This window comes from Ranitomeya imitator, chromosome 3, assembly GCF_032444005.1.
Source record: "Ranitomeya imitator isolate aRanImi1 chromosome 3, aRanImi1.pri, whole genome shotgun sequence".
Classification (NCBI taxonomy): Eukaryota; Metazoa; Chordata; class Amphibia; order Anura; family Dendrobatidae; genus Ranitomeya; species Ranitomeya imitator.
In genome coordinates, this window is record NC_091284.1 from 381,367,195 (window position 1) to 381,383,809 (window position 16,615).

Genomic DNA, 16,615 nt, shown 5'->3' on the forward strand with positions numbered 1-16,615 from the left:
ATGACTAGTGAACTCATAATAAGGTCACTTTAGAGATTAGATGGGGTTCCAGAAAAAAGAAAAGAGGATAAAAACATGACAAAGTTTTTATATTTTTCCATACTGATTTGCTGGAAAACTTATATTTTTGTGTATCTGCTCAGGGCTTTCTGACTTCTTTTCTGTCCAAGTCACAAACAATACAGTGCTCAAAATGTGCGAATATTGTGTTTTATTTATTTTATAAAGTTATGCTTAACATTGTGACAATGCAACCACTGTGCTCTGTAACATTTTTAAAGTATCATTGAGTTTTGTCATATACAGTTTCAAACCCAGGAGACATTATACCTAGACCGTCATCTTTACAATCTGAAAAAAACGAACATGCAAGCTCTTTAGAATTAACTATACATAATGTTGTTTGCAAGCTGAACGGGAGCTACACGGAATGGTTGCCAAGTTAGCCACTAGTGGACCATCAGCAACTATCATGGATAAACCACTTTGGGACCAGCCATCAGACAATGTCTTTGCTTTCTCAGCAGGGTTAACCTTTTCTTCCATATGAATGCTTGGCCAGTGATCCCTACTAGAACCCTTGCTGTATACTGGTAGCTCTTGGTCACTTGGTGTAGGATTCGTGTAAGACTGATGAGAACTGCCTCCATTTGGTAAGCTTTTCGTAGATTTATGTACAGAATAGCAAGAAACTTCCATTCTTAAATCACGTTTTTGGAACTGTTTGCTAAATAGGTGAATAAGTTCAAGCAAATTCAGTAGGAAAGATATGACTGAAACCACCAACATGAAGATAATGAAGATTGTCTTTTCCATGGGTCGGGAAACATAACAGTTTACTTTGTGTGGACAAGGCACTCTTGAGCACTCAAAACTTGGAGGCATCACAAAACCATACAGATACCACTGACCGAAAACAAATCCAGCTTCAAATACACTTTTGAAAATCACACTGACTGCATAGGTGTAGACTAAGGGTCCATGGATTTTTATCTTTTTGGTAGACGTTTGAGTGTTTGTATTATTATTCTCAGTCTTTGATTCTGCTGTTGCAGCACTTCTAACTTCCGCATTCCCTTGCATCAGTTTCTCTTCTCTTCTGGACAAATAAATAACATGCCCAAGGTAAATCAAGGTGGGAGTACTGACAAAAAGGAACTGTAGCACCCAGTATCGTACATGTGATATAGGAAATGCCTTATCGTAACAGACATTGATGCAACCAGGTTGTATTGTATTGCAAGTGAAGTCAGACTGCTCATCTCCCCAAACAGACTCTCCTGCCAAGCTAAGGATAAGAATTCTGAAGATGAAAAGCACAGTCAGCCAAACTTTTCCAATGAGTGTGGAATGCTCCTGGACTTCATCAAGCAATATTTTAAGCAGATCCCATCCTGCCATCGTTAACTGAAAATACAAAAATATACAAGTTGAATCAGAATATTTTATAAAACAAAAATCTCAGTAAAAAAGGTGTTTTCCAGGTCAAAAAATAAAAATATAGCGATAGACTAACATTGGGAATTTTAACTATGTATTATAGTTCTGCGGTGTTTTACAGTCTTTGAGGTTGTGATGTGATCACTCATATGCGATTTGCATACTTGTGGTCATGTTCTAACCACTTTTTGTTCTGCTTCCTTCAATGAAGCATTGATAGAAGCGGCTGGCATGAGTCCGCATGTAAACAAATCCCATGAGTGGTGACGACCTCCAGGACTATGAAATGCAGCAGAATACTAACAATGTGTATTTTACACGCTATTAGAATTCTCAGTGTTTCGTACATTGCTAGTTTTCTTTGTGGCACAAAGCTTTCCAATCGTTGTAGTCACTTTGATCTCAAAAGTGGCAGGAGTTAGAACTGATGATTGGACAGATATGACAAATTACAGCAAAAATGAAAATACAAATTATTGTTATTTTTAACCCCTTTACCCCCAGGGATGGTTTGCACGCTAATGACCAGGCCATTTTTTACAATTGTGACCACTGTCCCTTTATGAGGTTATAACTCTGGAACGCTTCAACGGATCTTGGCGATTCTGACAGTTTTCTCGTGACATATTGTACTTCATGATAGTGGTAACATTTCTTTGATATTACCTGCGTTTATTTGTGAAAAAATAAATGGAAATTTGGCGAAAATTTTGCAATTTTTCACCTTTGAATTTTTATGCAATTAAATCACAGAGGTATGTCACACAAAATACTTAATAAGTAACATTTCCTACATGTCTACTTTACATCAGCACAATTTTGGAACCAAACATTTTTTGTTAGGGAGATATAAGGGTTAAAAGTTGACCAGCAATTTCTCATTTTTACAACACCATTTTTTTGGGGGGGGACCACATCTCATTTGAAGTCACTTTGAGGGGTCTATATGATAGAAAATACCCAAGTGTGACACCATTCAAAAAACTGCACCCCTCAAGGTGCTCAAAACCACATTCAAGAAGTTAAGTAACCCTTCAGGTGTTTCACAGGAATTTTTGGAATGTTTAAATAAAAATGAACATTTAACTTTTTTTCACAAAAAAATTTACTTCAGCTCCAAATTTGTTTTATTTTACCAAGGGTAACAGGAGAAAATGGACCCCAAAAGTTGTTGTACAATTTGTCATGAGTACACCGATACCTCATATGTGGGGGTAAACCACTGTTTGGGCGCATGGCAGAGCTCGGAAGCGAAGGAGCGCCGTCTGACATTCAAACCCCCCCACAAGTGACACCATTTTGGAAAGTAGACCCCCTAAGGAACTTATCTAGATGTGTGGTGAGCACTTTGACCCACCTAGGGCTTCACAGAAGTTTATAATGCAGAGCCGTAAAAATAAAAAAATAAAAATTTGCCCACAAAAATTATTTTTTAGCCCCCAGTTTTGTATTTTCCCAAGGGTAACAGGAGAAATTGGACCCCAAAAGTTGTTGTCCAATTTGTCCTAAGTACGCTGATACCCCATATGTTGAGGTAAACCCCTGTTTGGGCACATGGGAGCGCTCAGAAGGGAAGGAGCAGTGTTTTACTTTTTCAACGCAGAATTGGCTGGAATTGAGATCGGACGCTATTTATTGCTTGCGTTGAGAAACACGTGATGGTGTCTCCGCGGCTTTTCTACATGCATTTGCATATTTCCCATAAGGGATGGGGGCAGTGTTCTGGATCACTGCGTTGAAAAACACGTGATGGTGTCTCCACGGTGTTGGATGTTTTGATCTCCCCGAGGTCATTCATCCTTATGTTTATAGTCACACACTGAAAGACGCTTTTTATTGCAAAAAATAATTTTTTGCGTTACCACATTTTGAGAGCTATAATTTTTCCATATTTGGGTCCACAGAGTCATGTGAGGTCTTGTTTTTTGCGGGACGAGTTGACATTTTTATTGGTATCATTTTCGGGCACGTGATATTTTTTGATCACTTTTTCTTCTGATTTTTGTGAGGCAGAATGACCAAAAACGAGCTATTCATGAATTTCTTTTGGGGGAGGCGTTTATACCGTTCCGCGTTTGGTAAAATTGATATAGCAGTTTTATTCTTCGGGTCAGTACGATTACAGTGATACCTCATTTATATCATTTTTATATGTTTTGGGGGGGTTTTGGGCATCACGTTATAGTGTAAGATCGCTGATCTGACACTTTGCTGTGCACTGTGTCAGATCAGCGATCTGACGTGCACTTCTCCTGGCTTCCCGGCGCCTGCTCTGAGCAGGCGCAGTGAGGCCACCTCCCTGCAGGACCCGGATGCTACGGCCATCTTGGATCCGGGCCTGCTGCAGGGAGGTGGAGGTAAGAGACCCTCGCAGCAACGCGATCACATCGTGTTGCTCCGGGGGTCTCAGGGAAGCCCGCAGGGAGCCCCCTCCTTGCGCGATGCTTCCCTATACCGCCGGCACACCGTGATCATGTTTAATCGCGGTGTGCCAAGGGTTAATGTGCCGGGGGCGGTCCGTGACCGCTCCTGGCACATAGTGCTGGATGTCAGCTGCAGTAGTCAGCTGACACCCAGCCGCCGATCGCTATGACATACTATCCCGTCGGTGGTCATACGGGCCCACCCTACCTCGACGGGATAGTACGTCATATGTCAGAATGGGGTTAATTGACGAAGGGTGGTCCCCCAGAATGATTTACTCAGGTGGATCCAAGGTTCTCAAACCCAACATTGTTAATTGCTTGAATGTGAAGCCTAAACAGTTTTTGAACATTGAAATTACCAAGGTGTTCACAACATGGTTAGGCCGAAGGTACCCAAAATTTACAGCATCATAGTAATATAAGAGGCTGTTAAGTTTGGGTTAGGAGACCGTCAACAACTTTGTGTATAGCAGTCCATACTTGGACCATGATGATACATAGATGTTAGACTTACTCTCTATACTAGTAAAAACAGTCTGTCAGTCAGTGAATTTGTCTTCCATTATTAAGCTTTGAATGCAACATGATGGATATAAAAAGCGGATTCCTCAAGTTATTAGGTTGCCTTTTTTAGACAGCATGAAAATAAGCAAATTTGCTATTGTCTTGCTTCTTCCATCTGCTGTAATTTTTCAGCAATGAGGTTTTTAGCTTTCATAGTATACAGATGGTTTCCATGGAGCTGTGACACTCATGCCCACCCAGACTTGGCTGAGAATGCGCAGTAGTTGCATTCCAGGAGGTGTTAACATTTAATATACTAATCAACTCTCACCAGCCCATTGGTTTGAATAGACCTCCCTCCTCAGCTCCTGAAAAGCTGCTGTTTGTTGGCAGATATGCAACAGATACATACTTATTTGTGTGCAGGCGGAGTTTACACGTTTCTGACAGTAGATGGCGATGTTGTTAGTTATATGGTTAGTTGAATGTAATGCATATACTTGTAGTACTTTGGTTGCACTTTTGCTCTCGTAAAAGGTCATTTAGACTTTCTGATCTGTATTAAGAAGCCGATGCATGCACATGTTCTGGTAAAAGTTGAATTACCCCATATAATCTACCCTCACAAGTTTCTTCTGCGACCAAACTACGCAACAATAAATCTTGAAAAAAAAAAAAAAATTCACACCCCAGCATCCTTCTCCCAGGGCAGTTCTCCTAATCATGGCTCTTACTGTTCGGAGCTGAATGCTTGTTCAAATTCCCCATTATCTTTATGTATAAATAGTGATAACAGACTCAAAAAAGCCCACTGATGGCTGAATGAGTTATAGTACGACTTGTGCTGAGCTTTATAGTTCTATTAAGACTATAATAATAATCTTTATTTTTATATAGCGCCAACATATTCCGCAGTGCTTTAGTTTGCACACATTATCATCGCTGTCCCCAATGCGGCTCACAATCTAATTTCCCTATCCATATGTCTTTGGAATGTGGGAGGAAATCGGAGAACCCAGAGGAAACCCACGCAAACACAGGAAGAACATACAATTTCCTTGCAGATATTATCCTTGGTGGGATTTGAACCCAGGACCGTGCTGCCCAAGACTACAGTGCCACTACTCAGCAGAACTGCCACTTAAGAGTGCAGATCCACGTCTGCCACATTAAGAAAGGAGACTCAGAGTTGTGAGCTGTTCCAGAGACAATTTGAGAATACCCCTTTAAGCTCCGAGCGTAATATGATGGCTAAAACAGTTCCTTTGCAATAGCGGAAATGGAGCAATATAAAACAAAATTGGATTGCCCAAACTGAATTAACCTTTTTTTGCATGGCAAAACACGTAAGGGATGGAATGGAAAACAAACTTTTAATATTGAAGCTTGGTAGTAGACTGCTGAAGGAAAAACATTATTGAGATGTCTAGGCAACCTACAAGTAAAACTGTGAATTCAATATTGCACAGTTTTACTTGATGGATTATTCAAACAAGCATAGAAGATTGATGACATAAATGCTGCATGGTGCAAAAAACCTCCCCATATGGTTATATTTACGAGCGGTATTAACACAAATTGCCACAGTTTTGCGAAGTGTGTTTTGACCATGCTGTTTTAAAGGCAAAACAAGTGTAAATTTATTTCACGTGTAAAAAAAAAAAAGAAAAAGAAAAAAAAAAAAAGTGTGATCAAATATCATAAATTGCACAAAGGTAGTAATTGCACCGCATGCTTTTGTGATCGCATGGTCAAAACTAGTCTAAAAAAAAATGTACTCAATGCTATGCCCTTTTCATTTATCTTAAAACATAGGTATATGGTCCTACCAGAGGCGTAGCTAAGGTTTCAACTTGGGGGGGCAAAACATCTGGTTGAGAATACAGTGGAACCTCAGAATATGACTGCGCTGTTATTGAAAATAAATCTATATACAAAAAGGAACATTGATTTTACTGCCATATTGTGACGATATGCAACTTTGATGGCCGCAATACTCTGAGTGCCCCTATAACAATACAGTAATGCTTAAGTGCCCACTTTGCATTTAATAATGTCCCCTGAGTTCCCCATGTACTGCTCCATTATACACAGTATGGTGAGCTCAAAGCTTCCCTATACACAGTATAAGGCCCCCACAGCTCCCCTATACACAGTATGATGATTCTATAACTCCCTGATACACCATATGATGTTCTCACTGCCCACCTTTACAAAGTATAATGCTGACAGAGCTCCACTATAGAAAATATAATGCCCCCCCAGAGCTCCCCTATATACAGTGTAATGGGCCAACAGCTCCCATATGCACAATATGCCCTCACAGTTCCCTATACGCAGTATGGTGGGTTCACAGTTCCCTTATACACAGTATGATGGGCCTGCAGCTTCCATCAAACAGTATGATGTCCCTCACAGTTCCCCTGTACACAGTATGATGTCCCTCACAGTTCCCCTGTACACAGTATGATGTCCCTCACAGTTCCCCTGTACACAGTATCATGGGCCCGCAGCTCCCTTACACACAGTATGATGAGCCTGCAGCTCCCTTACACACAGTATGATGGGCCCGCAACTCCCTTATACACAGTATGATGAGCCCGCAGCTCCCTTATACACAGTATGATGAGCCCGCAGCTCCCTTACACACAGTATGATGAGCCCGCAGCTCCCTTACACACAGTATGATGAGCCCGCAGCTCCCTTATACACAGTATGATGAGCCCGCAGCTCCCTTATACACAGTATGATGAGCCCGCAGCTCCCTTATACACAGTATGATGAGCCCGCAGCTCCCTTATACACAGTATGATGAGCCCGCAGCTCCCTTATACACAGTATGATGAGCCCGCAGCTTCCTTATACACAGTATGATGGGCGCGCAGCTTCCTTATACACAGTATGATGGTGCCACAGCTCCCTGTCATGATTTGGCAGTCTGCAGTCACAAAAAGTGACTGCAGACATTTATTCCAAGCCTTTATCAACTTTATAGTAATAAATTGCTTATTATTAAAGCATCACTCTAGCAAGATTTTTTTCCCACCACTGGAGTGGTGTTTTAAGTCCCCGGTCATTTACTCATCCTCCGGCATATTCACTATTTTGTGGCACTGCTGCAGTGCTGTGGCTCAAACTTGTGATGCAGCTTCTGACTGGCCAGAAGTTAGAAGCTATGTCACAAGCGCTCAATGTAAGACTATGAGGCTACGTGCACACGTTGTGGATTCGTATGCGGATTTTTCCACACAGTTTTTGCAAAATCCACAGGTAAAATGTGCTGCGTTTAACATGCGGATTTACCTTGGATTTGCTGTATTTTTTGTGAGGATTTCTCCGGCGTTTTTACACCTGCGGATTACTATTGAGGAGCAGGTGTAAAACGCTGCAGAATCCGCACAAAGAATTGACATGCTGCGGAAAATACAACGCAGTGTTTCCACGCGGCATTTTCCGCACCATGGGCATTGTGGATTTGGTTTTCTATAGGTTTACATGGTACTGTACACCGCATGGAAAACTGCTGCGGATCCGCAGCAGCCAATCCGCACTGTGTACACATAGCCTGAGAGTGAGAAAGAGGCCAGAACGAGGCTCCCACAGACTCACATGGATTAGTGACGCCTGCGCTGCTGCATAAAACACTGGAGCCGCGGACAGGTCACAAACTGCAGGAGACGGAGCCGAGCGGAGAATAAAACAGAGGAAGACGCCAGAAGGTGAGTATCAGACTGGGACAGGGGACTTGGATTTTCAGCACCGCTCTAGCAGTGAAATTAAAAAAAAATGCCGGAGTGGTGCTGTAAATGTGTTGCAGCTCTTGGTTACTATATGGGGGCTTCATATACTAATACTCATGAAAGACCCAGGTGGTACATATCAAAAGCCCCCTACCCCCCATCTCCAGCCTCCCCAGACAGTAAATATTACATGTGGTGGAGCACATATAATATAGCAAAACATTATAATATTCAGCCCCCAGTGCCCTGTCCCCCTCCCCCATTTCAGCCCCAATGCCCCCATCAACTCACATCCACCCCCTCAGTGCCCTGTCCCACTTCACCCACCTTCAGCCCCCACAACACCCCCATGGTCTCACATTCACCTCACAGTGACATACCTGAATTTAATAAAACTAAAATGTTCCATCCCCACTTACTGATAAAGTTTGCAGGCAGGACCAGGAAGTGTCTAGGTGAAATGCGAGGTGTGGGCACTAGGACCCAGCGTGCCCGAGCCAATCCCAGCGTGCACAGAGTGAAGAAACTGCAGCTGGGGAAAAGCTTCATCATCAGGTCAGACGGGCAAAACCATTCACTGCAGGGAGGAGACTGCAGCCGCCACTGTGCTAGCAGCCTGCAGAGTCTCCGTCAGATAGGAGCAGACATTATACTGCTCTCCTCCTATGCGGTGTTCTGCCTCGTCACAGAAGTGGCCCTGGCTCCTGGTGGGCCCCTTCATGTGACAGAGCCCGGGGCGATTGCCCCCTCTGCCCCCCCAGTAGCTACACTACTGGGTCCTACCATACATGATTGAAATTTAAGGCTGCTGCTTTCACTAATCTTCCAGTAAAATAATAAGTCAATGTACATCTTCACAGTTGTTTTTAACCCCTTCATGACCCAGCCTGTTTTGACCTTAAAGACCTGACCGTTTTTTGCAATTCTGACCAGTGTCCCTTTATGAGGTAATAACTCAGGAACGCTTCAACGGATCCTAGCGGTTCTGAGATTGTTTTTTTGTGACATATTGGGCTTCATGTTAGTGGTAAATTTAGGTTACTAATTTTTGCGTATATTTGTGAAAAAAATGGAAATTTGGCTAAAATTTTGAAAATTTCGCAATTTTCAAATTTTGAATTTTTATTCTGTTAAACCAGAGAGTTATGTGACACAAAATAGTTAATAAATAACATTAACCACATGTATACTTTACATCTGCACAATTTTGGAAACATTTTTTTTTGCTAGGAGGTTATAAGGGTTAAAATTTGACCACGGCAGGGCTCGGAAGGGAAGGAGCGCCATTTGACTTTTTGAATGAAAATTTGCTCCAATCGTTAGTGGACACCATGTCACATTTGGGGAGCCCCTGTGTGCCTAAACATTGGAGCTCCCCCACATGTGACCCCATTTTGGAAACTAGACCTCCCATGGAACTAATCTACATGTGCGGTGACCACTTTAAACCCCCAAGTGCTTCACAGAAGTTTATAACGCAGAGCTGGGAAAATAAAAAATAATTTTTCTTCCCTCAAAAATTATTTTTTAGCCTGCAATTTTTTATTTTCACAAGAGTAACAGGAGAAATTGGACCCCAAAAGTTGTTGTCCAGTTTGTCCTGAGTATGCTGATGCCCCATATATGGGGGAGAACCACTGTTTGGGCACACGTCGGGGCTCAGAAGGGAAGTAGTGACTTTTGAAATGAAGACTTTGATGGAATGGTCTGCGGGCGTCACGTTGTGTTTGCAGAGCCCCTGATGTGCCTAAACAGTAGAAACCCCCCACAAGTGACCACATTTTGGAAACTAGACCCCCCTGTTGTGAATTCTGTTGTCAAGCTCCCTCCTGTGGTCATGAATGGTACTTCGGCTGGTTCTGTCCATGGGCTTCCTCTGGTGGTTGTGAGTGGGGCTGCGGCTTCTGAGTTTCCTTCCACAGGTGACGAGGTTAATTCGTTAGCTGGCTGCTCTATTTAACTCCACTTAGATCATTGCTCCATGCCACCTCTCAATGTTCCAGTATTGGTCTGTTCGCTCCTGGATCGTTCTTGTGACCCGTCTTCTCCAGCAGAAGCTAAGTTCCTGCTTGACTTTCTCTTGTTTGCTATTTTTCTGTCCAGCTTGCTATTTTGATTTTTGTCTTGCTTGCTGGAAGCTCTGGGACGCAGAGGGAGCGCCTCCGCACCGTGAGTCAGTGCGGAGGGTCTTTTGCACCCTCTGCGTGGATTTTTTGTAGTTTTTGTGCTGACCGCAAAGTCACCTTTCCTATCCTCTGTCTGTTCAGTAAGTCGGGCCTCTCTTTGCTAAATCTATTTCATCTCTGTGTTTGTGATTTTCATCTTAACTCACAGTCATTATATGTGGGGGGCTGCATTTTCCTTTGGGGAATTTCTCTGAGGCAAGGTAGGCTTATTTTTCTATCTTTAGGGCTAGCTAGTTCCTTAGGCTGTGACGAGTTGCATAGGGAGCGTTAGGAGCAATCCACGGCTATTTCTAGTGTTTGTGATAGGATTAGGGATTGCGGTCAGCAGAGTTCCCACGTCCCAGAGCTTGTCCTGTATTATTATTAACTATCAGGTCTTTCCGTGTGCTCTTTACCACCTGGTCCATTATTGTCCTAACCACCAGGTCATAACACCCCCCCAAGGAACTTATCTAGATATGTGGAGAGCACTTTGAACCCCCAAGTGCTTCACAGACGTTTACAACGCAGAGCCGTAAAAATAAAAAATAATTTTTCTTTCCTCAAAAATTACGTTTTAGCAAGAATTTTTTTCATTTTGCAAGGGTTAACAGGAGAAATTGGACCCCAATAGTTGTTGCCCAGTTTGTCCTGAGTACTCTGGTACCCCATATGTGGGGGTAAACCACTGTTTGGGTGCACGTTGGGGCTCGGAAGGGAGGGAGCAACATTTGACTTTTTGAACGCAAGATTGGCTGGAATCAATGGTGGCGCCATGTTGCGTTTGGAGACCCCTGATGTGCCTAAACAGTGGAAACCCCTCAATTCTAACTTCAACACTAACCCCAACACACCCCTAACCCTTATCCCAACTGTAGCCATAACCCTAACCCCAACCCTAACCCCAACCCTAACCCTAACCCCAACCCTGACCACAACTTTAACCCCAACACACCCCTAACCCTATCCATAACTCTAACCACAAGCCTAATCTTAACCCTATTTCCAACCCTAGCCCTAATTCCAACCCTAACCCTAAGGCTATGTGCCCACGTTGCGGATTCGTGTGAGATTTTTCCGCACGATTTTTGAAAAATCCGCAGGTAAAAGGCACTGCGATTTACAGCAGATTTCCAGTGTTTTTTGTGCGGATTTCACCTGCGGATTCCTATTGAGGAACAGGTGTAAAACGCTGCGGAATCCGCACAAAATTGACATGCTGCGGAAAATGCAACGCAGCGTTTCTGCACGGTATTTTCCGCACCATGGGCACAGTGGATTTGGTTTTCCATAGGTTTACATGGTACTGTAAATCTGATGGAAAACTGCTACGAATTCGCAGCGGCCAATCCGCTGCGGATCCCCTGCCAATCCGCTGCGGATCCGCGGCCAATCCGCTGCGGATCCGCAGCCAAATCCGCACCATGTGCAAATACCCTAAACCTAACCCTAGTTCTAACCCTAGTGGAAAAAGAAAAAAATATATATTTTCTTTATTTTATTATTGGCCCTACCTATGGGGGTGATAAAGGGGGAGGGGGGATCATTTACTATTTTTTTTTAATTTTGATCACTATGATATATCCTATCACAGTGATCAAAATATACCTGTAACGAATCTGCCAGCCGGCAGATTCGGCGGGCGCAATGCGCATGCGTCCGCCATTTTGGAAGATGGTGGCGCCCAGGGAGAAGACGGACGGACACCCGGTAAGTATAACGGGGGAGAGATATGAGCATGGGGGGGTGGACCGGAGGACGGGGGTGGCATCGGAGGATGGGGGGAGCAGGCAGGAGGACGGGGGAACGGACAGGACGGCAGATGGGAGCGGAACATAGATCGGAGGGCTGGGGAGGCGATCGGTGGTGGTGGTGGTGGGGGGGCAGACCAGTGTTTCCAGCCATGGCCGATGATATTGCAGCATCGGCCATGGCTGGATTGTAATATTTCACCAGTTTTTCAGGTGAAATATTACAAATCGCTCTGATTGGCTGTTGAAAGTGAAACTACCAATCAGAGCGGTCATAGCCACCCCCCCTGGGCTGAAGTACTACTCCCCCTGTTCCTGCAGATCTGGTGAAATTGGAGTTAACCCTTTCACCGGATCTGCAGGGACGCGATCTTTCCATGACGCCACATAGGCGTCATGGGTCGGGAAGGGGTTAACTAAGAAGCCTATGGACAAATGCAAATGAATTATCTGATGTATACTGCTTTGGGGGAAAAAAAAAAAAATCAAAAAACAAACACCAGTGAGCAAGAAATAAAATGCACCAAGAATGTCGTATCAACTTAGGCCTCTTTCACACATCCGTCATTTGGCATCCGTCGCAATGCGTCGTTTTGTGCAAAAAATGGATCCTGCAAATGTGCCCGCAGGATGCGTTTTTTGCCCATAGACTTGTATTCACGATGGATCGCGACGGACGGCCACACGTCGCGTCCGTCGTGTGACCGATCCGTCGTGTTTTGGCGGACCGACATCACAAAAAAACATTCAAGTGAACATTTTTTTGTCCGTCGCGTCCACCATTTTCGACCGCGCATGCACTGCCGAAACTCCGCCCCCTCTTCCCCAGACTGCAGAATGGGCAGCGGATGCGTTGAAAAACTGTATCCGCTGCCCACGTCGTGCAAAACTTTCACAACGTGCGTCGGTACGTTGGCCCGACACATTGCGACGGACCCGTACCGACGGAAGTGTGAAAGAGGCCATACAGCCATCATCTAGTCACAGTTTATTGTTTGTTTTTACATCAAAGAGTTGTAAAATTGTCAGAGAAAGACATGTATAAATACTGTTGGGATTCACTCTCTCTGGTAGGCATTAGGTAGCGTTCACACAGGGAATGCAATTTTGATTGCTTTCCACAGGCTACACAGCACTAACGATGAACATGTAAACGTAATCATTAGGGATGAGCGAATAGCTTTGGATAACTCCTCATCCGAATAGCTATAGCGCTTACAGAATAGCTGCAGCGGTAACCCAGATACCTTGATCGCTCCCGATAATCAGCTGTCGGCGCCGCATGTGTCGCCACTGTGTGACAGTCACAACACATGCATGGAGAGCTTGTGTGTTGGGTTCTCCATGCATGTGTTGTGACTGTCGCTGCAGCTGCATGTGTCGCCGCTGTGTGCCAACAGCTGATTATTGGGAGCGCGCCAGGTATCCGGGTTCCCGATGCAGCTATTCTGTAAGCACTATAGCTATTCGGATGAGGAGTTATCTGAAGCTATTCGCTAGTCATCATCTAGATTTGTCCAGGCACTAACTAAACAGAACAGACCCTGGCTTCTTATATATGGCTGAGCTAGCCCCAAACAGAACTGCTATTGTCCATGGCAACCATTGATATTTGCAGGTCTCTTCACATAGCAACGGACACACGAGCAATACACTTATACCGGTACCATTTTTCACGTATGTGTTTAAACATGGGCGTCTGAATGAGGCCCAAGTTGGTAAGTTTGCCCCAATATTTGCAGTTAGTAAACATCTCCACTAACAGTAAGGCCGGGGTCACACCTGCCATGTGAGAAACTCGCCCGTCAATACCCGCCACTCAAGACCCAAGCGTTCAGCTCAATGTATTTCTATGCAGCCACACACTCCGATTCTGAGTGCCGGTGATCCCGGCCTAATACCAATTTAACCCAAGAAGAGGTTAGGCAGTAAATATTTAGTCATTTGCAGTAAAAAAGGATTTCAAAGTTTTCTTTGAAATTATTCTGTTGTACAGGTTAGTGAAATTTGCAAATTTATGCATATAATACCTGCAGCTAGTGGGGTTGCGGAGGACGTCTCTCCGTTCATTGACTCTTCCACTGCCAGTCTTGTTTAATTATTTGGTTGCATTCAATCTTGCACATGTAGAAATATAAGAGGAAACTTTAATTGGGTTTAGCAGGAAGTAAAAGTTAGTTGTAAATACAATATAGTGCCATATGCTGATAAGTTATGTTTTTGACGTGTGTTAGAAGACCTATCTGCATATTCCATAATGCTTTACAGGACAAATTGCGCTGCGCACAACAATATTTTATCTGTCAAAACCAAGGATGCATACTTTGGCAGAATGCAACCTGCCACGTGGTATGGCCTCATTCAGAAATCTGATTTTTCTTGCATTGAAAAACAATGACAGTTCTCATTTGTGTTTTAGATCCGATTTTCATTGGCATTTGGTCAAGTTTTTACCATCTTTGTTTCTTCAGTTATTTGCTCATATGCAAAAATAAACAAATTGCAAAGCTTCTCCTCTTCAGTACAATGCAATGCAAGTCATGGATAGAACACAGATTTTTAACAGACCCATAGACTTGTATTGGAAATTTTGATCTAAAACTCAAATTAAAACCAGATATAGCACATGCGGTCCACAAAAAAACCAAAACACGGACATGTAAATAACACCATAGAATTTAATGTTTTACCCGTGAAAATCATGAATAGAACATGATCAGGATTCCTGGATGTCTGAACGAGGCCAAGGACAGGTAGCAGATCCAGTATGGCTCCAGGGTTCTCCTTCTAAACTGAAGCTATGATGCAGCCATGAACAGAAATATGTGAAATTTTAGCTGTGGTCTTTCTCATCTCCAAAAGTAAACCTACTTAGGTCTCTTATTATCACTAAAGAAAGAGTTAAATGATAAATTCACCTCTGCTAAATCCACAGCTGCCACTCCTGAGCAAGCCCACTTAGATCCACCACCATGGTAAGTCCTAGTAGGCCATCTGCACCTCAAGTGCACAGGTGATGTATAAATGGGAGGATTCCACAATCCTTGTGGACGGCCTCACAGATTCTGGTTCCGTATGTTCTATTAAGATGAGTGTATTTACAGAAGTTGGCAGCAGGAGCTACAAAAAGAAAAAAAAAAACACCCCAAAATCCTGCCTGCTGTTTTCACAATGAAATTTGCTGCATTTTTTTTTAAGCTGAGCTATTTTTACAAGTAGTACCCTTTACTCTAAAATTTTTACCAATAAAATACAAAAATTGCATTACAAAAACTTAGTAATTTGTGGGAAATTAATTTGTGGGAAATTGAGTGATGTGTATGATTTGTTTTTTTATTTGACGATTTTATTGATACCGTTTTGGTGCAGATACGTTCTTTTGATCGCCTGTTATTGCATTTTAATGCAATGTTGCGGCGACCAAAAAAACATAATTCTGGGGTTTCCATTTTTTTTTCTTTTTATGCTGTTTACCGATCGGATTAATTATTTTTATATTTTGATACATCAGACGTTTCTGAAAATGGGGATACCAAACGTGTATTTTTTTCATTGTTTTATTTTGAATGGGGCGAAAAGGAGGTTATTTGAACTTTTATATTTTTTTTAAAAAAAACCTTTTTTTTATTTGCTTCAATAGTCTCCATGGGAGACTAGAGGCTGCGATCATCTGATCACTTATGCTACGCATAGCAGGTCTTCAGTTAAAATGTGTAACTAAGGCTACTTTCACACTAGCATTGCGTCGTGCGACGTACCAACACATGCTGTGAAAGCGCAGCAAAATGGGGGCAGTGGATGCAGTTTTACAACGCATCCGCTGCCCCATTGTGAGCTCCGGGGAGGAGGGGGCGGAGTTTCGGCCGTGCATGCGCGGTCGGAAATGGCGGACACAACGCACAAAAAAACATTACATGCAATGTTTTTTGGTGCCGACGCAACCGTCGCATGATTTTTGCGACGTGTGGCAATGCGTTGCAAATACAAGCCTATGGAGAAAAAAACGCATCCTGCAGACAACTTTGAAGGATGCGTTTTTTCTGCAAAAGGACACATTGTGACGTGCGTCGTACGACGCTAGTGTGAAAGTAGCCTAAGATGATCATCTGCTATGAGCACCGGCCACAGGGTGGCGCTCATAGCAAATTGCCAATGACAACCACAGGGTTTTCCTGCAGACTGCAGACCCTGGATTGTCATGCCAACCCATCAGTGGCCTGCGTTCATGTGACATGGGCACCGATTGGCGGGATTAGTAACATGCTTCTTCGCGGCAATGTTAAATGCTACTGTCAGAGATTGATTTGATCAGCTGACATGCGCTGGAAAACATGTAGGCTCAGTGCTGGAGCCCACATGCACTGCAGGGACGTGACCTATGACGTATATATACGTCATTAGTTGTGAAGAGGTTAACCTGTATATATAGGGTTAAACTGAAATTTATTATTGTTAGGTATCATTCAGATGTCCATCTTTTTCCTACTTTTATCACTTATTTTTATTAGACCATGGTCACACGTTGAATATTTGGTGAGTTTTTTTTACTTTAGTATTTATAAGCCGAAACCAGGAGTGGGTGATAAATA

The 16,615-nt window shown here is 43.2% G+C and overlaps 1 protein-coding gene across 1 annotated transcript; it reads right to left on the reverse strand.

The window, feature by feature from the left end:
* Positions 1-211: 211 nt before the first annotated feature.
* Positions 212-15,751, reverse strand: LOC138670010 (gap junction alpha-2 protein-like). Its single transcript, XM_069756971.1, has 2 exons — positions 14,057-15,751; positions 212-1,407 (listed from the first exon to the last, which is right to left on the reverse strand). Exon 2 carries the CDS (start codon positions 1,399-1,401, stop codon positions 388-390), a length of 1,014 nt encoding a protein of 337 aa, XP_069613072.1. The 5' UTR covers positions 1,402-1,407; positions 14,057-15,751; the 3' UTR covers positions 212-387.
* Positions 15,752-16,615: the final 864 nt, after the last annotated feature.